The 24506-nt window shown below is 46.4% G+C and overlaps 1 protein-coding gene and 1 long non-coding RNA gene across 5 annotated transcripts in view; one reads left to right on the top strand and one right to left on the bottom strand.

Annotated features, from left to right (window-relative positions):
- The window catches only part of TMEM266 (transmembrane protein 266), a 124038-nt gene that overhangs the window by 44179 nt on the left and 55353 nt on the right, over positions 1–24506 (top strand). The window contains exons 2-4 of one of the 4 annotated variants that reach the window (XM_005221971.5): positions 6772–6941; positions 11603–11734; positions 14566–14754. In XM_005221971.5, the coding sequence (XP_005222028.1) occupies positions 11697–11734; positions 14566–14754 (227 nt within the window). In that variant the 5' untranslated portion in view covers positions 6772–6941; positions 11603–11696. 4 annotated transcript variants of the gene reach the window in all.
- On the bottom strand, positions 17532–22885 carry LOC132343358 (uncharacterized). The gene is made up of 4 exons (XR_009492156.1): positions 21351–22885; positions 19824–20002; positions 17967–18147; positions 17532–17760 (listed from the first exon to the last, which is right to left on the bottom strand). It is a non-coding gene; the product is annotated as an uncharacterized lncRNA (long non-coding RNA).

Consider the following 24506-nt stretch of genomic DNA (forward strand, 5'->3'; position numbering starts at 1 on the left):
GTCGCTTCAGTCGTGTCCGACTCTGTGCGACCCCATAGATGGCAGCCCACCAAGGCTCCCCATCCCTGGGATTCTCCAGGCAAGAACACTGGAGTGGGTTGCCATTTCCTTCTCCAATGCATGAAAGTGAAAAGTGAAAGTGAAGTCGCTCAGTCATGTCCAACTCTTGGCGACCCCATGGACTGCAGCCCACCAGGGTCCTCCATCCATGGGATTTTCTAGGCAAGAGTACTGGAGTGGGGTGCCATTGCCTTCTGTTAGTATATTCCAAATAGATAGTCTGACATCTCTCTTTAGAAAATGTGTGAGCATTTACTATCTTTATCTTTGACTTTAGGGCAGCTGCCAAATTCTGGGACCACAGGAAAAGTCCCATTCCACACCTTGTCATATACGTATTTTCTCTATATATTATGTAATTGGGATCATCATCTATTTATCATTTGGTAACCTTTTTTATTGTTACATTGTAGGCAACTTTCCATGTTATTGAAAATAGTATACCTTCATCCATTAAAAAAAAAAAAATCAGCCATATTGTTGAAAGAACTGTTTACAAACAATAAAAAGCACCCATTTTAAAAGCACACTTGGAACCATCACCACAATAAAGATTTAGAGTATTGCCAGAAGTTCCCTCATATTCCTTTGCAGTAAGTCCTTCCCAGTTTCCATTTAACTTCATCCTTTTCAATAGCTGTAGGACAATCCCATAATACAGAAGTTCCTTAATTTATTTACCTAGTCTCCTATTGATAGACATTTGCATTGCTTTCAATTTATTATTTTATTGATTTCTTATCAACACATATTTGTGGAGCACTTACTATGTGCGAGGTGTGGTGATATTATATAAATTCAAGAAACTTCTATATGTGTCTATGCATCTGTTATTCCCCTAAAACATATCTTCTAGCAGTTGAATTGCGGGGTCAAAGAGTGCACATTAAAATAATTTTGATAAATATATTGTCAAATCACCCTTCAGCAAATTTCCAACAATTTTCACCTCTATCAACAATGGCTCAGACCGTAAAGAATCTGCCTGTAATGTGGGAGACCTACGTTCAATCTCAGGGTTGGGAAGATGCCCTGGAGAAGGAAATGGCAACCCACTCCAGTCTTCTTGCCTGGAGAATTCCAGGGACAGAGGGGACAGAGGAGCCTGGTGGGCTACAGTCTGTGGGGTCACAAAGAGTTAGACACAACTGAGCAACTACACACACATATATATCTCAGTGATGTGCATGAATGGCCGTTTTCTCATACACTCATCAGTACTAAGTATTATAAATCATTCCTAGTCCATTAGGAGAAAAAATGGTTTGAATTTACATGTCTTTGCTTACTGATAATGTGGATCCACTTTGCATCTGTGACTTTTATTTGGTTTCTGGAAATCACTGCCCCAGGAGCCAAACTCCCTTGACTTCACTCAGAGTGAGGTCATGACCGGATTCTCTCCACTGAACTGGAAGGACATCCTGTCCTATTAGAAGTGGGACAAAGGTCACCCTTCAATTCCTGATGGCTCCCTGCGTCCCCTTGAACAGCCAGTTCGGATAAAGCCCCTCCAGGTTGGGGTTGGTCCTAGTCTCTTCCGTGTTTGGACCTGCCCCTGCAGGTACCCCTGAGTAGGTCCATGTCATTTACACTTCTAAGCTGGCAGAGAGTGTGGGTGGAAACATAGCAGGCTTAACTTAGATATAGTTCCTGGTCAACCAGATAAAAATCATTAGCAAAGTCGCTCTCTTTTTAACAAGTAAGTATATACAAAGAACTGACTCATTAGAAAAGAACCTGATGCTGGGAAAGATTGAAGGCAGGAGGAGAAGGGGATGACAGAGGATGAGATGGTTGAATAGCATCGCCGACTCGATGGCCATGAGTTTGAGCAAGCTCCGGAGTTGGTGATGGACAAGGACACCTGGCATGCTGCAGTCCTTGGGGTCACAAAGAGTCGGACATAACTGAGCACCTCAACAGACAAAAATACCAATGTGTGAGGCTTCCCTGGTGGCTCAGATGGTAAGGAATCTGCCGGCAGTGCAGAAGACCCAGGTTTAAACCCTGGGTCAGGAAGATTCCCTGGAGAGGGGAATGGCAACCCACTCCAGTATATCAATATATAAGTTAGTGCCTAAAATATGACTGGAAACTATTAGAAGGTGACGCCAGAATTTCCTGCAATCCCCCCTCCACTGTGGTGCTCTCCCATCCTCATTCCCAGGGAATTCAGATCTCCTTGGATAGATCACAACTCATAACTCCTGGGATTGGGCAGGAACCCAGGAACTGGTTATGTGGCTGGTTTAGTTTGGAGGGTTAGGGTTTATGGCACAAGGAGGAAAACAGAATCCTCAGGGCATTAACTGTTCTGAAACAACTCATAGAAATACTGTCACAGGGTAGTTCCTAAGTCAACTAAGTCTTTCCTTGTGGTGCAAGCATATTTATTGCTATTTTTGGTTTCGCCCTTGTCCTCTATTTTCACTCCAGTGCTCCATGGGGGCAAGGGTATAATTAAGCAAGTATTTGGACTTATCTGGTCCACAGACACCTTCAACGGCTTGCAAATAATTTAAGATGTTCCCTTAAAAGGGAACTTTCAAAGCAATCTTGTTTTAACTATTAAAATATAAGATATATAGTCTTTAGCCCAGTCATCTCACTTCTGGGAATCTATCCCATACAAATAAAAATACCATAATGAAATGTATGCAAGATCCTTATTGTAGTATTTTTCACAGGGCCCAAAAACTCTGAAACTGCCTGTCAGTAGGGATGTGCGTGTGTGCGAAGTCGCTTCAGTCGTGTCCAGCACTTTGTCACCCTATGGACTATATAGGCTGCCAGGCTCCTCTGTCCATGAGATTCTCTAGCCAAGAATAGTGGAGTGGGTTGTTATGCTCTCCTCCTGGGGGTCTTCCCGACCCAGGGATCGAATACATACATCTCCTGTATGTATATTAAGGGAGAGCAACAGCGAGGCAGGTGAAGTGCGCAAATGAGGGGGAAGTGGGCAAAAAAGAATACACATGCCACTAAAGACATGAATTTTATGATAAGCAATTTATATAGTTATGTATTATACATGTGTATGTGTGTGTATACATATGTATATGAATTAAGAAATTAGAAAAATATAGATCTTTATTGACAATAAAGGATTTCCATTCTATATTGCTAAGTGATAAAAGTAAATTACAGAGTTGGTTTTATTTTGTTAAACACAAACCCCCCCAAATTAGCTTATATCTGTGAGTACATGCTTACATAGTTCTGGGCCAGGATTTCTACACCTGGGTGTTAACATAGGACATCAGGGGAGACATGGAGGGTTACAATGGAGGCTGGAGAGAGGTTATCTTTAATATATATATATACAAAGATGTATATGAAAATATACGTCTTTGCTACATCTGGCCAGTCCCTTAAGGTGGATTGTAAATTTGATTAGAAACACAAGACTAGATGCCAAGATTGATTCTAAATTAGGCCATGTGGTTACATGTGACGTGCAGGCTCACCTTATCAGCAAGTGATTAAAAGACCAAAAGCCGTTCATTTAGAAGCCAGATATTGGCCATGAATAGTGAGAAGAAAATCAGAATAGCAGGTCAGAGGCTCCTAACTGGGCAACTCAGGACTCGGGCTTCTATTGAAGAACTGTACACAAAAAGAAACACCTATAAAAGAAAGGTGAAATAATAAAACCTTTGTATCATGGTGAAGCATTTTTGAAACAACATGTTTAGTATAAATTTCAGAAAATTTAAATAAAATTGTGCTTCATTTTAAAATATATACGTATGTGTCTTTGTATTATTTTATGTGTTACAGTGGACATTTATCTATAATGTATCAGTGATCTGTTACCATAGTAATACCACATAACAACCATTCCCAAAACTTGGTGGGCTTAGAGAAACAAACCTTTCCTAACAGATGGCTGAAGGAAGAAGACTGTACCTGCCATGTGAGTGATATTTATAAGGAAGTTTACAGCTTTCAAAACACTCCTTTGTAATGTTTTGTTCTTCTCACCTCTCTGAATTTTAATTTCTATCTGCGCATCTGTCTTATCAGTAGCCCACGAGTTTTCTGAGTGTCTCTTTTATCGTGATAACCCCAGTCTTTGGTATACTTCTAGAGGACACCAGGTACTAATAAATGGCTAAAGAATGATTTTGAAAAAACAAAGTTTTTATGTAGGTCATGGGTCTGTGGCTCTGCAGTTTAGGCTGGGCACAGCTGTGTGACTCTTCTAGACTTGACTGAACTCATGTGTCTGGGGTGGGCAGGTGCAGGCGGCTATTGGCCGTCCTTGGCCGGGGTGATGGGCGTGCTGGCTGTCATGGAAACGTGTGAGCGAGAAGGCAAGCCCAGTCACAGGAGTGCTTTCTTGTTTGCTGATGCGGTCATCAGGGTTCTACAGAGAAGCAGGAGCAACAGGATATATATGTGTGCATGAGTGTGTTTCTGTGTGTGTGTGTGTGAATGTGAATAAAGAGATTTATTTAAGGAACTGGTTCACAGGATTACGGAAGCTGAGAAGTCCAGACCCAGTAAAGCCAATAGGATAATTTTGAGCCTGAGTCTGAAAACAGAAGACTGATGCCCCAACTCACAGTCAGCAAGGCAGAGAGAGAGAATTCTTTCTTACTAGCTTTTTATTCTCTTCAGGCCATCTACAAATTCAATGAAGCCCACCCACACTGGCGAGGGCAGCCTCCTTTACTCAGTCTACCAATTCAGATTTTAATCTCGTCCAAAAATATCCTTTTAGACACACCGAGACACACTGTTTAACCAGATAGCCCCGTGTGTGTCCAGTTGACATATAAAACTAATCATCACAGTTTCCAATCTGTGTTGACAAAGTAAGTCACGTGGCCAGCCCCAGCGACAGGTGAGGGGGTAATAAGCTATGTGACTGTCCTTGTCCATCTGGGCTGCTGTTGCAGAATGCCATAGGCTGGGGGCCTTCTTACAGTTCTGGAGCCTGGCAAGTCCAGGGTCAAGGCGCTGGCAGACCTGGTGTCTGGTGAAGACTCCCCTCCTGGTTTGCAGTAGGCGGTGTTCGGGTTGTATTCTCACATGGCTAAGAAGTCATCATTCTTGTGTTTCTTCTTATTAGGGTGCTAATCCCATTTGTGAGGATTCCTTCCCCGTGACTTAATTACTTTCCAAAGGCATTACCTCCCAATACCACCAACATATGAGTTTTGAGGGACACATTCTGTCTGTAAGAACAACAAAAGGGGCATTAATATAGGGAGAGTGAGAATGGGGTCATTTTTGCATCCTACCACAGATATACAAAAAAGTACTACAAAAGTATTGAAGAAAGAGGATTTCCCCCCCCATTTATCAAAGAATAGTCATTTGTCTGGTGCCATGTAGAATTCAATAGCAAAGTTAATCATATCCAAGTTCTTAAATCTTTTAGTTAACACAATGTACAGCCAAAGATTTCTTCAGAGACTTGCAAAGTCTTACTCTTAAGATTTGCTTGACTGGAACGGGGAGGGGGGATGATAGGGGTCAGCCACTGCAGCCCTCGCTCATTGTTGTCACTTCTCTAAATCATAGATACTTGAGTTCCCCAGGAGCTCCACAGAATTCTGGAGGGAAAATGATCTCAGGCAGCGGGTGAGGAATCCCTGCTATAGGACGTCTTTTTCTGCCCAGACTAGCCAGGGGCAAGGAACCACTGGATCCTTTGTTCCATTAGGGACAACTTAGGGAAGTGCTCATTAGAAAAAAGAAATTTGGGGGGGGGAGCAAGGGAAGGATTAGAATGATGGTCCTCTTGATTTTCTTCTCGGAACATGAGAGTAATTTCAGATCTAGTTTAGTGTGATCTTGCTTTGTGTGTCCCCTGCTTCATGATACTGCTAGTAGTTGAGTGGGTGCATTATTTGGTAAGTGGAGAAGAGCAAAAGGTAGAAAGTAAGAGGGGTCCACAGAAGACTGGGCCACATCTAGAAAAGAGAGCCACTGTGGGCTCCCTGCCCGCTTGTTTAACTGCTAAGGACTGCGCGGTGGAGTGGAGATCAGAGTGAGAGAATGCTCGCAGACATGATTGATTTTCTTCATTTTCACTCCTTGTTAACAGAGCAAGGTACAAATGGGTCAAGGTAACAACAAGGTTGACCTTGTGTTGCTGTACACAAACCTTTGTCTTTTAGAGCAAGAAACAGCCTCCTTCTGGGGGTGTGGAACATCATATCTGTGAAAGGTGCCTGTGCTCAGCGGCTTCTCCCTAGGAGTAGATTCTGCAGCATGCTTGAGGATGTCAAAACTGAACCCCACACATAGGCTTTCTAAATAAAAGAGCCCCGAGGTTTGGTAAGAGCACATCTTTTATCTCTCCTGCCAACATGTTACCAACACTTTGGAGACCCAGGAAACTTCCTTCAGCAGAGCCTCAGAGCCATCTCAGAAGTGTCCAGACCTGGTCTGGCAGACAAGTGGTTATACACCAGACAGCTCTTTCGTGCTTCTTGCTTGCTAAGAGAACTGAGGTTTGTTTATGGTAACAATATGCCCAGCTCCTAAAGGATGAATCACGACTGGTCCAGGATCTCATATCACCCCTTACTCCCTTGGCCAGCTGTGTATTGTCCTTAGTTCTTTTGCAGCCATATGACCTAGCTATGCCCAAGAGACATTAGATGTTGACTAGAGGCCTTGGAAAGATAATACCAGCTAAATAAAAGACCAAACTTCATGAGGAGAAAGCCTTTGATTGTTTCTTTTTGGTAGGAGCTAGTGTGAGGATGTGCAAGCTGGAGCTGCAGCAGCCATTCTGCTACCACAAGGCAACAAATATGAATAATGCATCACAAGAGGAATGAGGGAATGCCAAGATACAAAGGGCTTGAGTCCTTGGTGATATCTTTGAGCCTCTGCCTCCAGGCCTCTTGCTATGTAAGGTAATTAAAAGTCTTTACTGCCTAAGTCACTGTTAGTCAGATATTTTGTTACTTGCAAATAAAATTATTCCTAACTAATATAGCGTGTCATCTTCAGCCTGGCCAGGATAGGTTTTGCTGACTATTTCACCATACTAGCTTTGTGTGCAAAATACACAGGGATAAAAATCCCTTCTATAAATTACCTCAAGCAGTCTTTCTGGTACAGAAGATCAGAGTGTGATCTGTGGATCAGCAAATCATTATTCTCTGGAGTTTTTTCAAAATGTAAATTCTCAAGTTCCCACCCCAGACATACTAAATTAGAAACTTTGTGGGTAGGGCTATCAATTTGTATTTACATAAACCTTCATGGTAATTCTGGTGCAATGGAAAGTTTAAGAAGCACTGATACTGAGGGTCAAGTGGAGTGGCCTCATGTCAGAAACAGCTGGGGAACTTGAAGAAGATTCTCAAACTCCACCTGCACAGTTCTGATTCAGCATTTCTGCAGTGTAGCCTGTGAATTTATATGTCCCAAAAGGCCCCCAGGTGATTTGCAGTAAAAGCAGCTTTGGCAACCAATGGAACGCAGATGAAAGCAGATCATGTATGCCACGGGGCTGTCACTAGAGTAAGAGATGAGGAGTAGACTTAGTCGCCCCTGGGGACAGGTGAGCCAAATTACGGATTTTCTCACCTGCTAGGTAAGGGAACTGATTACTTGTTTTTAGAAGCCTTTTTCAGCTCTAAGATTCCTGGGATGCCATCTTGAACTTGGCAGGTTTGTCTGGAACAAGCCAATATGGTTTTGGTAAATTACATATAGACAGACTCATGAGCAACAAGTGGAATGGACTGGAATTTCCTAAAGTTTAAAAAACAGCCTTCCTCCCCACTGCTGCCAGACCAAAGAAATCCAAAACAGGTTTCCTCTTCTGCTTTCCCAGGTTATGAGACAGCAGGTTTGCACTGCAGATGTTCATTTATAGAGTGCTAGACTACACCTGCTTCGTGCTAGGCTTGTGCTTTGGGTGTTATTTCATTTGGAAAATATTATTTTTAAAAAGCATCATCTTAAGGGATCTTGAACTGTGTTACTTGTTAAGGTTCTAAATCGCTGAAGCAGCCTACTCACTGTCCATCCAAATAGGATTTTAACCCTCTATCCTGCCTCATCTTTGCCTGTCCTGGAGATGCCAATCATTTCTTCCCATCCCCACATCTCCTTCCAGGAACCTGCAGTCCCCGTTTCCAAGGAGCTTGCTCCCCTCTCAACCCCTCTTGAGTGAATGTTTAAATCCGTAACACTGTGAAAAATAACCAACCACCACAAAACACCTCACTGATCGACTTTGGAAGATTATTTTGAAAACTAATAAATAAAGGAGGGAAAGTTAAGCATGTATCCTTCCTTTTCTATATGAACTGTACCTTAAGCTAATCTAATAGTTGATGAGGGGGAGTGTGTCTTCATAGTAGCTGAGAAATGAAGACAGAAAGATGAAATCATATGATCTTTTTGCAAGCCCTAATGAATTAATGGGATCTAGGAACCCATCAATGGCTGTTATGTCACAAAAGAAAAAAAAAAGACATTCTGTGTCTCTGAATGGAAGTCATGATACTGCTTATGAAAGTGAAAAAGAAAAAAAACTGAAGGTGGATCTTATTAAAGCTTATAGACTAATATTTATAGGAAATACAACTGTACTGGAAGGTCCATGGAAGCAAAGATCTTCCTAGTATATTCTCCAGAGAGTTAATATCTTGAATAGCATGTAAAGGGCTCATCTGCAAATACAGCTTGTTAAAACACCATTCCAGAAGGTAGGGTTGCTCACCTGGACTCCTGTTTGTGGACACCTGTCCTGACTTCATTGTCAGTGGAGGATGGACAGTCCACATAACCAGTTCTACCACTGGGAGGAGTTGGTTTGCTGGAGGCTTTGTAGAAAGAACTGAAAAGATTGAGACTGACTGAATCTGTGCTATGGGATGGAGAACTTGATATATTTACTGTGCAATTAATACTACAGATGCTACAGGAGAGTTCTCATTTTTAAGTTCAGGCCCTCCTTATGAAGGTATAAAGTAAGGTGAAACCCCCAGGAAGGGGTGGCTGCAAAACATCTGTCCAGATTCTCCTTGCTGTTGTCTCTGACTCTTGCTCCCATGCTTTGTTTTGCCCCCAAAAACACCTGGTGTGAAAACAGTGGTCGCTGTATTAAAGCTCTAATGGCTTTACTTATTTATCCTTTTCTTTGGCTGTAGTGGGTCTTTGTCTCGGCATATGAACTTTCGTTGTGGCACACAGGATCTAGTTCTCTGGCCAGAGATTGAACCTGGGGCCCCTGCATTGAGACTGCAGAGTCTTAACTACCAGACCACCAGGGAAATCCCAAAGCTCTTCTGATTTTATGAAGCTCTCTGTCTCTCTTATTTCCAGTTGCTCAAAGTTCAGATTTCCCAAGATTTCCTCAATTTCCTTTACCTTGAGCTCTGACTTTTCCTAGTTACACAGAACGTGAAAGCACTTCCCCGCTTTGCAAATTTACCATCAATCCTCATATTTTTCACTCCAGGAGCACCTTTTCCTGTGGCACCATGTGACAATTCTGTCCCTTTGTTCCTTGAGAGCTGAGTTTCAGGATTGCATGGCTAAGTCATTCAGTCAGGTCCGACTCTTTGCGACCCCATGGAGTGTAGCCTGCCAGGCCCCTCTGTCTGTGGCATTCTCCAGGCAAGAATTCTGGAGTGGGTTGCCGTGCCCTCCTCCAGGGGATAGTCCTGAACCAGGGATCGAACCGCATCTCTCTCTCACATCTCCTGCATTGGCAAGTGCATTCTTTATCACTTGCGCCACCTGGGAAGAGCTTCAGGATTGGGAAAGGATATTCATCCTGGATTGATGTCTTGTAGGAAAACCAGTTTGCAATTGGAATGTAACTTATGAAAGGATCAGCCCTTTGAGTAACTTCCAAGTAGTGCAAAACTGCCCCAAACCTGGGTCTGTCTCCTTGTCTGTGTACATTCTGTTACTCTTTCCCAGAAGACTTCAAGGTGGTACTACACTACCTGTTGGTAGAAAAGTATATTCTATTTACCTAATCCAGATTTTAAGAGGCAATCTTACACTCAGACATCCAAATGCTTTGGAATGTGCTCAGATTCAACAGACTGTGCAGTTTAAATTTATAAAACAATAGCTCTGTTGATAAAAGCCAACAGTAGATGCCAGGCACTATTCCAAGGGTTTTACATGCATTAACTCAGTTAGTTCTATTATTATTCCCATATTTTATGGGTGGAGAAAATGAGCACAAAGTTTATTATTAGAGACATAGCACAACGTATGGGAGAACACACAGATAAAGTTTATTTATTTGAGGCAGAAATATACATCAGGAGAGGAGTATGGGTATCTTGAATGAGGGCTGCAGTAAGAGGTGGTTTAAGTCCCATAGCAAGCAGGAGTCCCCAGCTGATAGAAATGGGGCTGCGTGGCAGGAGGTGAGTGGCAGGTGAGCAAATGGGGAGCTTCCTCTGTGTTGACAGTCACTCCCCATTGCTCACATTACCACCTGAGCTCCACGTGTCAGGTCAGCTGTAGCGTTAGATTCTCACAGGAGCACAAACCCTAGTGTGAACTGTGCACGCGAGGGATCTAGGTCATGTGCTCCTTAGGAGAATCATCCCCAAACCATGTCCCTCACCACCCCGTGGAAAAACCATCCTCCATGAAACCGGTCCCTGGCGCCAGAAAGGTTGGGGACCGCTGTTACAAAGGACCGTCCTTCGGGTCTTTGTTTATATTTGGCCACTTATCTTCTCTTTTCACACCTGACTGGTCCTAGGACCCTCTCCAACATGTGTGCACAACTTTTTGCTCAGATGGATCCCACTGCAGAGGCCTATGGGCTGTTCACACTTATTATGGGGTGGTGTCCCCTCCCCTTTTGTCCCCCAAGGAGCCTCCCTGCACGTGTGCAGACAGGGGAGTTTTCCTTGACCTCAGGAGTAGCCTTCTTATCTCTTTACTTCAGCAGAGCTCAGCTTCCACCACTAGCTTTGTCGTTGGAGTGTCTGGGTGAGAACAAAGCTTCAATTTTACTCTGCTTGACAAATACCAGCTGACCAGCCCAGGGGCCCATCTATCTCATACCTCATGACCACAGGCAGCCTGGCTTCAAGGTGTGTGACCTCTCTCCTGAAGACACCCAGTTGGGAAGAAGAGAGGGAGGCCTAGAAGAGTAGAGAAATAGCCTACCAGAGGAGAGGGAAATCTTGGGAGAAAGAAATATGTGGGAAAGCTCTTGAGATTATTTTAGACAAACCTAATTTTTGAGATTCCTAAAGCTGAAGTGTATAGAGTTACCCTGGTTTTTACTTGGCTATTTAGTAGAAAGAGCTGTGGTCCAACCTGGCTCTCTGCCATCTCTGTGTGATGCAGAAAAGTCACTTTGTCACTCTGGGCCCATTTCTTCATCTCTAAAAAAGAGAGAAATCCTGTCTGTTAGTATCTGCCATAAGTAATGATCGGAATCTGTTCACTGTTACTTTGAAGGGAAGTCTATCTCAGAGAAAGTTCTAAGGGCTTCCATCTTTAGATGAGCTTAGGAGGTACTCTGGTTTGGCTTCTGAGTGTAACAAATTCCTACTATTCAATTATTTGTTTGCAGGGTACCACATTCATATGTTTTGTAGAACTCGTGCTTGGAAATGCTGACGTCAGGCTTCAAGACAGCTGAGCCCCACTAGACACCAGGAATACCCATGGCCCTGGTTGCATCTTTCAACATGACCAATCCACAGTAAGTAGCACTGGGATCTGCTCTCTGTGGATGCTGAGTTGGTATGTTGGGATCAGGGAACAGCCCCGTAGAGATGGACGGGGTTCCAGGTGGTTTTGTCCTTGAGCCTGACATTAAAATAACTTGTTAAAATCTACTTTTTCTCTGAGTTGCCTCTCTCATGTCATCTCATTTTCTTAATTCAAAAAGGCAGAGGAATTCTGCAATCCAAAACAGGTTGTAGGGACCTGCCTGGTGGTCCAGTGTTTAAGACTCTGTGGTTCCACTGCAGAGGACATGGGTTCAATCCCTCGTCAGGGAACTAAGATCCCACATGCCACACGGTGCAATCAAAAGACAAAACAAAACTGGGATTGTAATCCCATTGCTAGTCCAGTGGAATTACTAATATCCCATTGGCCAAAACAAGTCTCTTGATTGAACACAGCATTGGAGGTGGGAAATATACTCTTCCTTTTGATGGGAAGCTGCAGAGTCACATGGCGAAGTGAGGGGTGAAGAAAGGAACCACTGATACATGTTGTCCACCATACTGTTCTTCTTACCTAAGACCAGGGACCAGTCCCAACACCCAGACCTTTACTCCCCCTAAAGGAGGCCTTGTCTCCTTGTGCTGAGAGATGACCACGTGAGGAGAGATGGTGCTGGGCCATGGTGCTATGACCATAAGCAGGAGGGGGAAAGAGAGCCAGAAGCAGCTTATCCCACGGTTCTCAGAGCCACATCCTGTTGGTCTCAGAAACTCACCCCCGCCCTGCACGAACGTCCCACGGATCAGAAAGCCCCGGTTCAGCAAGCCATAGTTCCAAAAGAAAAGAACAAATTCAGCCCAGTGTCATTTACTTTTGGGGGAACATCTGGAGGAGCCAGGATTCCCCCATGAACAACCACACTTCTGTTCCAACTGTTGAGAAACTCAGCAGCTTCACATCCCGTGACTGTTCTGTCTGAAGATCTTGAGTCGTTTTGTAGATGTCACACCATGATGAGTACTATTATCCATGCCTTGACAGGGGGCAAAGAGCTAAGGTTATTTAAACCTTAGTCCCACAAAAGAGAATTGGGGCACTGGAAATTCCTGGGTGAATTCAGGCAGCTTAGGCCACCAACCTGTGGTGCTCAAGAAAGATCCCTCTTTTCCCTCAATTCTCTGGATGATTCAAGCAAAAGAGAAGTAGGCAGATGCAGCTCTAGACTTTCTGGATCACTGCCACTGTGTATTATTGGGTAGCTTTCAGTAACCAATAATCTTGGCAGTTGGCAAAGCTTAGCATTTAGAACCGTCCAGCCCAGTGTGGGGACTTCTCAATCCAGAGCTCCTCCTGCCTTTTCTTCTTCCTCGTACCCATGTCAAGGTCATAGAGAAGGGATGGCACCTCTCTTTCACCTCGTCGTGCCTCTGCTGGGGAACCTGAAGCCCCAGAATGTGGAGGCCCACAGAAGTTAGCACTGGAATCTGCACTCGAGCCCAAGGACAGTTTAACACAAACTGGGCTGTCACCGCAGCCTTGCCACTGGCCTCTCAGTGATCCCTTGGATAGTTCATTCTTACTCCTCCTCCCTGTTTGGCCAGAGGCATAAGACCCAGCCCCTCGGATTCTATGGGATGAGCTAGGCTCAAGGATTTGTTGGAGAGACCAAAGACGGCACCCCAGGAGGTGAAAGCAAAATGATCCAGCTTACCATCTCTTCACAGGGTAGCTGTTGGGATTGGGAGGAAGAGTTCTTAGTTACCCAATACACCACAGGATGTGTAATGTCCCCTTTCCTATTAATGTCGTTAGTGACCTCCTGTGGTCACTGGAGGTCACAGCCACAGATTCCTCCACCAATTGCTAAATACCCTGCTGGGTTGCAGATTCCTCCACCAATTGCTAAATACCCTGCTGGGTTGCTTGATAACCTGTCACAGGAGGTGGCCCTGCCCCTGGTTGAGATGCTCTGTAATGATAATGGAGTTGTGGGTTATTTGCAGGGCCCTTGGTGAGTCTGACAGTAACCTAGGATGAGACGCACAACCTCTCTCGGACATTTGATCTGGTGACCCCCGTTTCCTACTCTCAACCTTAAAAAGGCAACTGTAACAGGACCTCATTGGAAAAGACCCTGATGCTGGGAAAGATTGAGGTCAGGAGGAGAAGGGGACGACAGAGGATGAGATGGTTGGATGGTATCACCAACTCAATGGACATGGGTTTGGGTGGACTCCGGGAGTTGGTGATGGACAGGGAGGCCTGGTGTGCTGCGGTTCATGGGGTCGCAAAGAGTTGGACATGATTGAGCAACTGAATTGAACTGAACAGGACCAGTTTGAGTAGGAATGGAATGGCACCCAGGACAGCAGGCCCCTCCTGTCCTCATGGCCTGAAGGCTCACTCGGCCCCTCCAGATCGGCCCCCCAAGCACCAATGGTACATCCAGTTGTGAGCAAACACCTCACTTCTCTATTGTGTCCAGATGGTAGGACCATTACAAAGAAACCTGGGAGACAACTTACAAGAATATATTACTCCAACATAAAATCCGGTGACTGAGAAGCCTAAAAGTCTTAAGTCCTGGCTTTGCTGGTTAGTAGAGTTTCTACCTGGGTCTATACCTGCCCCCAAAGCTCATGTTTTCAGATGTGAGCACGCTTCTGCTTTTTCCCAGCTGGTGAGGGAGATGGCACGGGTGGTGGGATGGCCAGTGGGGAGGAACGGAACCTCACCCTCCGTTGCCCTCCTCCAGCACAGCAGTGATCCCATGCCTACTCCCTCGTCTCCTTGGGGAACGGAAACGTCGTTTTGTTCTTGGGGGATGACTCTGTCCTGTTGCCGTCCGCCCCCACTCAGGCCTGCCACAGAAAGAGGACTTTCCGAAGTTGAGATCATCTCCCAACAAGTAGACGAAGAAACCAAGAGCATTGCTCCCGTGCAGCTGGTGAACTTTGCCTATCGCGACTTGCCGCTGGCTGCTGTTGACCTCTCCACAGCGGGCTCACAGCTCCTGTCAAATCTAGACGAAGATTACCAAAGAGAAGGGTAGGTGTGGGACTGCTGAGTAGCTAAGAAGTCTGTCACATAAACTCCCCGGGTTTCCATGGGTACCTCCAGGGAGGCAGCTGGAGATGAGAGATGCTAGATAGTCAAGAGACCAGAAGTTCACATCAGGCCACATGGGCCCTTCTCCTCAGATGTGGTTTCCCCCGAAAAAGGCCATGGGCACAGCAAACATCAGTTGCTGGTGGACAACTCGTAAGTGAATATTTGCTTGGAACTCAGGGCATTACACTATTTAAAGGCTGTTAAACACCCTAAGGGCCCATACAACTCCCAATCTAAGAATTGGAAACCCACAGGATAAGTGAGTCACCCAGGGGGTCAGAGCCCATAAGGAATGGATTTAGACTGAACTTTCCTTATATCGGGCTTCCCACGTGGCTCAGTGGTAAAGAATCAGCCTGCCAAGCAGGAAACACAGGTTCAATCCCTGGGTTGGAAAGATGCCCCGGAGAAGGAAATGGCAACCCACTCTGGTATTCTTGTTTGGGAAATCCCATGGACAGAGGAGCCTGGCGGGCTACAGTTCATAGGATCACAAGAGTTGGACACAACTTAGCAGCTAAACAGTCCTCTCACCAGGGACGGGATCAGGAAGAAAGCATTCTCTGGGCAGGAACCTGCGAAGGGCAGAAGGGAATTTAGCAGCATTCAGCCAGGAGCTTTGCAGCCCTTAGCCACTTCTTTTCTGGTGGCCTCTGATACAGGGAGTGGCCCCTGCCTACTTTTAATTAGGCTGGTCAATCAGATTGGACACCTGTGTTCAATCTGGGCAGGGGAGACACAGCAGTAACACCCTCAGTTTACATGGGGGAAGCTAAAGGCCAGGAACAGGTCCTGGGGTCACAGTGGGGTCCAACTTTCCCCTGTACCACCCTGTGGCTCTTAGATACAGACTTTTAAAAGGTGGCCCTGAGCTCGGGAGCCAGTTGTGGGCTATTCTCCTTCCCTGGGTGCCGCCGGTAAATATTTTGGAACACGCCGACTGCTTTGAATATAAAAACGAAGTAAGGGTTGCCAGGTTATTTTAGAAGCAAATGAGAAGCCTTAGCTACAGTTAAATTTGCAGAGCTTGGATTCCCTGCGCGTATTTACGAAGGGGCTCCCGGCCTTCGCGAGGTAAATTGCCTAATAATTGTGAAACCATACACCTTGTGCAAAAACTTCACCCCAGTGGCTTTCTCTGAAAATATAATTTTCTCCAAGGACTGTGCTTAGAGTCAGCAGGACACTGAAAACGGATAGGCAAACGGGTTGGAAATAATTCGGGGATGCCTCGCGGACGGCGGCACCATCCTCCCGGGCACTGGCTGCACGCTCTGACCACAGGGTCTTCTCCGAGTCTCCAGGTCCTCGCCTCCGCCAGTGACATTGGCGGGCGAGCCTTCCCTGAGCACCCGGTTTCCGAGTCACTGCCCCCTGGCGGTCAAAATTGATATACAACCTGGTATCCTTCCTCCGCTGTTCTCATGGACTAATTTCCCACCTCACCTGCGCCAGCGTTAGGTTCTTTTCAAGTTTCTGAAGGCAAGAAGAGGGAAGGATTCTCGAGGGTTCTGGTTCTGGACCACGTCCACAGTCTTCAGCCTGTGGGCACATGCACTGCAGTGGTCCAGGCCATGGGGCACCATTCCTTAGCTTGAATTGGAGAAGGCAGTGTCCCCGCTTTGTCATTCCATTTACTTCTGAATCAGGCTCCTGCAAGGTTTCTTCTGAGCAGGGAGAATACAAATAGGATGCCTGCAAGTCAAAGAGGCTCTCGATTTGATTTGACTCTCCAGGTGCGCCCTGGAACTCGGCTTCTGTTGAGTAAATAGGAAGCAGCCTGGCAGAAGGGATTTGCTTCGCGGCTGGAGTTCTCCTCGGGGGGTTTCGTTGGCAGCCAGAGGGCTTCCTGGAGGAAGGAAGAGCAGGTACAGGACACCAGCCAGGGCACGGGGAAGCAAAACCAAAGCACACTGTGAGGGGGGCAGAAACCTCTCCTCACAAGCTTCTTCTTGGCTCTTGCTGCATTTCCTGGGGTTTTCCCAAATTTTCCAACCTGGCCTTTTCTGAAACGATGCAAAACAACATGATTTCTAGGTCTTTGAAAAGCTGTTCTGTAAGTCTTGTCAAATACACCTCTTCCTAGTAAGTGAACTGATATATATATATATATATATATAGGAATGAATCTTTTCAGTAGGAAGTGATGGGACCTCAGAGTCCCCAGCAAGGGGGTGCCCAGTGACCCAGCCACCTTGCCATTCACTTCTTTTGAGCTCAGTGGTATTTCAGTGCTTTTAAGTTCCCCAGAATCTGAGAATGTTAGAGCTGGGGGTGGGGGGAATCTTAGGACATATGTATTCTAAATATTGTAACAGGATGCCAGAGTCCAGGGAGTGGAAGGAACTTGTCCAAGGTCACACAGTGACTGATACAAGGCAAGATAGAACCTTGGCTCCTGATCCAGGCTGGCACTACAGGCTTCTGTTTGTCACCTGTCCCTTTACAAAATCACATTGTAACTGTTGTTAGCGTACATTGCACACGTGATACCACTGCTCGGCTATACTGTCAAAAGTGTACAGTCACTGAAATGTGGGTAAATCCCTAGGCAAAGATGGAAAAGATTCATCTCTGTCAGGCCCCTTGACTTTCCAAACAGACCTTTGTCCTTCTCACGTATCTGCCTCATGGAGCTTAAACTGCAGAGCCCTCTTTGTCTTAAACTGCAGCTCTCTCTGTCCACCCTCTTTGCTTCTATACCCAGACTGCTTGGGGCTCAGGTGCGAAAGTCAGACACCTGGGCAGATCGGCACTGTCTTAGTTTGGTGGGGGTGCCATAACAAAGGACCACAGACCGGACAGCTGAAACACAGATATTTATTTTTTCACAGTCCTGGTACTGGGAAGTCCAAGATCCAGGGTCAGTGGCAGGTGGGGGCTCTCTCTTTGGGTTGCAGACAGCTGCTTTTTCTCTGTGCTCTCAAATGGCCAATCCTTGTTCTGTATGAGTGGAGAGAGTGAGCTCCAGTCTCTTCCTCTTCTTATAAGGGCACTAATCCGATCATGGGGGCCCCACCCTGACCTCATCTAAACCTAAGTGCCTCCCAGAAGCCCCACCTCCAAATACAGTCCCAACCTGCAGTGCTGGGGGGCTGGCCAGTGCTTAGTGGGGGAATTGGGGGGTGGGGTGGGGGAGAAGGACTCACTCGGTCTGTAACAGCATTTCCCCAGGCTCATGGTCTGCAGCCTCAGCTTGTTTCTCAGTTTTGCCTGACAGTCCTCTGTTGTCCTGGTAAGCTTTCACTCCTGGTCCCCAGATGGCCATTTCAGACTGCTCCCATTTTCCCCAAGCTGTCCCTTGCCCCCAGAAGATGACCTCATCTCCTCCTTCCCTCAGGAAATAGAAACGGTCACAGATGAACAGCATCCCACCCGCTCTGTCCCTCGCATCCTCCCTTCTAGGGCCCACCTTAGCTCTGAGTGCTGATTTCCCTCCCCTCACGCCTTTTCATGAACTTTGCTGCCTCAGTTACAACCTCACTCTGACTCATCACACATTCAGGTCTCTCACATCCTCCCCCGACTCCACGTCCCATTTGCTGCTTCCATCTCCGTCTTCCTGTTTGCAGCCAAACTTCTTAAAAGCTTCATCTACACTCACCATGCTCCCTCTGCTCCCTCCCATTCATTCCTTAGTCTCCTGCGGTCCAGCTTCAGCCCTATCTGCATGGAAACTCTCCTCAAGATCATCAACAGCCTCCATGATACTAGGATCTTTTCGTTGTCCTCTGTCCAGCATTTGAAACTGTCAGCCGCGCCCCCATCTTGAAACACCATTTCCTGCTGCTCTATCACACTCTACAGATTTTCTTCCTACCCCTTAAAACTTGTTCTTTCTCTGCTTGGTCCTTGAATGTTGGGGTTCTTCATTTTCTGTCTTTGGCCATTTTAACTCTACTAATTCTATCCACTGGGTAAGTGCAGCAACCCCCATGACTGAAATTAACGTTCTTCAGCTTGTAGCTTTCAAAGCCATGTCTCCAACGCAGTTATCTTCCTTTCTCTCTCCCTCCCTCTCTCTCTCTCTCTCAAAAAATCCTGGCTCACATACAATTATTTCCTGGACATCTTCACAGGATCCCAGATACATGTAGAATCCTAACAAGTGTCTGTGGAATTATCTGTTCTTCTATCTCTGAGTGGACTGCATATTTGAGAAATGTTCTAGTTTCCACCCAAATCATTGCTTTAAATAGTTTTTTTGGTGGAAGCACTTAAATCCAGCCTGAGGAACCATTACCTACCCAGTCAGGACTTCTGGCCATCTCAAACCCAACAGGACCCAAAACTGAACTGTGTTCTCCCAAAAAAGAATTCTGTCTGGCCCCAGTCGGTGGATCTAGACCTACCTGGCCATCTTCCCCAACCCGTCACCAGAGTGAGTCACATGTGCATTTGACTGCTTTACAATGGCCCTCAGCCTCCTTCCTGCCTCGACAGGAGCCAGCGGTTTCCAAGACACCTGGGCTCCATGAAGCCAGTCAGCCAGGCACAGTCGCCATTGGAGCTGGGTCCTTCTTCCTCCTGCTCTGGCTCCCTCTCCATTCCACTGCCACCAACAGTGTACATGGTGGGAATGCTCGTGCCCGGTTCAGGAGCTTCAGAAACCAGAAGGCCACAGTATACCCAAGCAGGGTAGGGATGAAAAGCCTCCCCCCATGCCCAGACTCTTTACCAAGCTATCTGTGAGCCCAGACCACTCTGGTCCTATTTGCTTCTGGCTTTGGCTTCTCTTCACCCAGGTCTCCAATTCAATCCAAGGGGCTGCACTGGCACACCATGCCAACTACACCACCACCTCCACCACCATCATCATCCTTGCCCTCCCTGCGTCTTCCCCTAGCCATGCACTTCCTCCTTCGATTGTGCTAAAACACAGATCTGTGTGTGCGTGTCTGCAGATGTGAACAGACACTTAGAGGAGAGGGAGGGGAACAGAGGAGCTGCCTGAGCATGTTCTGAACCCCAGCTGAGCTGCCACAATGCACCCACTCCATAAGTACCTGGAGCCAGGGCAGCTTTGTGGTTGGTCCAGACCCTCACCAATAGTGACAAGGACCAGATTCCTTCCGTCTGTCTGCTCTGCCATCAGCAGTGTTGGCTTCATCCTGATGCTGTAAGGTTCCCCTTATTTTGTGAGGGAGCTGCCATGGTTATCTGGCCACATCATCTTCATACATATCTGGCAAGAGAAAGAATGGCTACCCATCATTCTCTTTCAAGAGCAACAAAGAACTTTCCCAGAATTATTTAGCTGCTCTCTCCTCATGTCTCATTGGCTAGAATTGGGTCACATGGTCAGGGATATGGGAATCCACAGCCCAATCAGGGCCACCCCTTGAACTGTGTCATTTCCTGAAACACACTGATGTTACCCAATGGGCGTCTAAGGAACCCAAGCCTTCATTCATAGCTTTTGATCCAGAATGAGACTTTCCTTTTTCCTTTATAGTCATTGTTGGATTTGGAAAAGATCTAGAAACATGTCTGCCTTCTCAGACTGTTTCTTCAGTAACTTGCTTGACTTGATTATTTCACTTGGAGGCAGTCTGACTTGTGTCCACAATCCCAGTGTTTCCCTTTGTGTCTCCATGTAACCGGAGCCCGGTCTGGCCTGCTTCCCTTTGGAACATCACCCCATTAAACAGTGGGAACGTGAGATACAGAGCTGCTTCTCAGTGAGCCAACTGTCCACCTTTAGAAGAGGGACACCGGGTTTGCAGGTGTCTAACTCATGGCACAGACTGGGAGTTCTACCTTTTCTTAACCAACTTCACTACCTTGAAGGCCTGGTTGGTTTGCAGGGTCTGGGTTAGCTAGACAGGAGGTTAGCTTCACAGAAGACAGAAAATTCAGAGAAGCCCAGAGTCTCCACCCTCAGGAGGTGCAGACCCCATAGGAAAAGTGATGGTGGCAACGTATGTGGGAGGAAGGCAGTGAAAGCAAGGGCTGTCACCCCCTTTTATAGAGGAGACTCTGTGGCCATACAGAGAGATAGTGCTCCCCTTCTTTTGGTGAAAAGCAAGTGCAGGGAGAGTCATGGGAGAGTAGGCAGGATCGTCTTTGTCAAAATACCAAAACAAAGCAAGAAATGAAAAACATTCAGCCTTTTGTAATTATTTGTATTTTGGTGTTCTACAAGGTCTGACTTGGTTGGTCAGGGCCAGACCTCCAGATGGGAGAAGCTTGGAGGAAGGTTGGGAAGACAGAAAGGGACACTGCTTGGAAATGATGCTAATGGCACATTTCTGAAATAACTGCAACCTCACAGTCAGAGGAGGAAAACCTAATATTTTTGAGATGTCAGGTTAGGAAGAGAAGACAGGGCCAATATAGCAACATCTTTAAATAACGACTGAAATAATTTTAGATATGCCAGCAAACAAAGGCTGGAGGCACAGAGGGAGGATGAGAGGCACCCTCTGAGCCATGACCCCAGATTCCCTTCTCTCTCCCCATACTCTGCAGTCCAAGGACCACCCCCTCCAGAAAGTCTTCTGTCCCCCACCCCACCCAGGCCAGGGTCTCACCTGCGTGCACCATAGCCCTTGACCTACTTCTGTCTCAGCACTTGTGACACTGAGTTCTGCTCTACTCTCCAGCCTCCCTCTGGTACTGGATCAAGTGCTCCCTCAGGGCAGGGATCGGATCCTTTGAGCCTTGGAGCACAGAGCAGTGTTGATTAAATAAAGGAATGACCTGAGTGAGTAAATGGATGGATGAGACTGTGTTAAAGATAAAATTAGAAGAGAAGGGGAAGCCCAGTTTTATTTGGGGAGAGGTGTAGGCTAGTCCAAGACCTATGTGGGGTCCAAGAAGAATCACAGGAAGGGACCAGGATTCTCACGCTTCAGAACTCAAGGCCATGGTCTGTGACTGGCCCACCTCTGAGCATCCTAGCTAATTCCACAGCCCCTCCACAAAATCATTCTAAGAGAAATGAATCAGACTTGCCTCAGAAGCTTGCCCACTTGAGCTAGTATACTCTTGGCATCCTTTTAGAAAAAGAAACAGTTTGGGGGGTTCTGGGTTAAAAGGCAACTCTGTCTGTGCCATGACCTTGCAAATTCAAAGTCCAAAAGTTCTGTATCACTTGGCTTGTAAAGCTTGAGTCATCATTTTTCTCTTAAGGAAGGAAAAAAGTTAAGAGTTTCCTTAATCCATTTTCTCAATGCCAGTGAGATTTGTCTATAATAAAACTCCGTCCCTTCCTTTGACACACTAGCTGTCCCTGGACCCAAGCTGACCTTGTGACCCATGACTCTCTATTTTTAGTAGGCTCAGGCTTCCATGAGGGTTCTTGATGCCCCAAAGTGGGAATAGAGGTTTAATTCAGATCAAAAAGTATTTTCTTGAAAGAACAGTTAGCCTGTTTCCTGTAGTCCAAGAACTGCAAAGATTTTATACTTTTTAAGAAGGTGGTAAGTTCGCTGATATTCAGTTCAGTTCAGTTCAGTCGCTCAGTCATGTCCAACTCGTTGTGACTCCATGAATCACAGCACACCAGGCCTCCCTGTCCATCACCAACTCCAGGAGTTCACTCAAACTCATGTCCATCGAGTCGGTGATGCCATCCAGCCATCTCATCCTCTGTCATCCACTTCTCCTCCTGCCCTCAATCCCTCCCAGCATCAGAGTCTTTTCCAATGAGTCAGCTCTTTGCATGAGGTGGCTAAAGTATTGGAGTTTCAGCCTCAGCATCAGTCCTTCCAGTGAACACCCAGGACTGATCTCCTTTAGAATGGACTGGTTGGATCTCCTTGCAGTCCAAGGGACTCTCAAGAGTCTTCTCCAAAACCACAGTTCAAAAGCATCAATTCTTCAGCACTCAGCTTTCTTCACAGTCCAACTGTCACATCCATACGTGACTACTGGAAAAACCATAGCCTTGACTAGACGGACCTTTGTTGGCAAAGTAATGTCTCTGCTTTTCAGTATGCTATCTAGGTTGGTCATAAGTTTCCTTCCAAGGAGTAAGCGTCTTTTAATTTCATGGCTGCAATCACCGATATTTCTCAGCAAAATAAACCTCTTTTCCCCACCTGAGTAGGGGCAGGGTGTATCGCCGCTGGAGACCACCAGGTGGCGGCAGAGTGCCTCTGACCATCTTTGCCGGGTGCGGGTGATCTGGGGGTGGGGGGCGGGGTGAGGACATAAACCCAAGTCCAGGTCCCCAAGGAAAGTGAGCTGAATTTATGGGCTTGTGGAGGTGAGGGGGGGCAGTCATCTGTGGAGGCACCCTAGATCTGAACCTCGGCCAAAGAGAAGAGGGAGCTGGCTGACCCAGGATTTGCCAAGCCACAGCTCAGAACCACAGAGAGCTGGACAGAGAGGTGGGGATGGAGTGCTTGAAAATCGTAGCCCATTTGTTAACCCCCTGGGTAGGAAGCTGACCTCATCCAGGCAGCCCTGCCCACAAAGCTTGGCACAAAGAAGACTCTTGGACTTTTGGCCAGTTCCTGAATTAAGGACTCAGGAGGTGAGAGAGTCTTGTGGCCACTTGTTCCAGCAGCACCCCACTCTCTCCCCTGAGTAGGCTTGAACCCATGGAAGCCCTTCAGAGGTGTGTGGACAATGCCCCAAGCCCCCCAAGTAGCAGGTCAATGGTGTGTGTTGGTCATTGTGTTCCCAGACGGAGGTTGACGGCTTGTCAAGTGGGGTAACAGCTCCTGGGCTGGGCTCTTGCCACCGCTCCCTGCTATCTTTCCCAGAGCTGGCATTTCCCAGGGTGCAAGATATCTGAGATTCTGGAGTGAGCACATGTCAGACTCCTGTGACCCCAGCTGCACACCGCCCTCCACCCCCCAGGGGGTGGGGCTAACCTTTAGCTCTGATTGCAGCACTTAAGCTGCTCTAATGGGAGCTTCAGTTTCTTCAGTTCCCCCAAGGGCTGAGTCACCTCTCACCTCTCACCTCCAACCTGAGAGTCCCCGTGACCACAGCGTGTAGTGTGCTTCCATTTCTGAGTGTGTGTGCTCTGCTTGCCTCCTGCGATTGTGTACAGGAACGAAGGGACTTGACAGTGCTTTGCCTGCTGTTCTGCTTCTCCCTGTGAGAGTGAGAAAGAGGCACAAGTGTGTCCCTGTGGCTGTTGGACTGATGGTTCTCCTGAGAGGATGGTTGTCTTTGAATGAGTTCTTCATGTGTAAGCTCATTTCCCTCGTCTGCTTTCTCCTCTCCCTTTATATGTTCAGCTTTTCAGGGTAGTCTAGGACTAAGAGCTCATTGCAGAGTCAGAATTAACTTATAAGGCTGCAGATTCCATATAGATGAATGCCCTGAGTGCCCTCATGTGCTGAGCACCCAGTATAGTGCCTGGCACCTAGCGGGCATGTAATAAACTATGTACAGGATGGAATGGATGTGGAAACTACCCACATTTAGATGATTAATCACTTTTATAATGTCCACGCATCTCAATCATAATAAATATGAATGGTGTAGTAAGCATTACATTGTAGATTTTACATGTTATTTTTAATATTTTAGTATAACACTCCTGCAATAAAACAGCATTTCCCATTTGGAAGCTTAGGAAACTAAGGCTCAAAGATAACACTCAGAGTTCAGGCAGTGGTGGTGTTAGTACCAAAACCTAGACAGATGGAAAAGTCTGACTGTCCCCACTGTTTGTCAACAGAAGGAAAAAAAAAATTGAAGGAATTGTCGTCCAAAACTACTAGACA

This window comes from Bos taurus, chromosome 21 (assembly GCF_002263795.3).
Source record: "Bos taurus isolate L1 Dominette 01449 registration number 42190680 breed Hereford chromosome 21, ARS-UCD2.0, whole genome shotgun sequence".
In the NCBI taxonomy this organism is placed as follows: domain Eukaryota; kingdom Metazoa; phylum Chordata; class Mammalia; order Artiodactyla; family Bovidae; genus Bos; species Bos taurus.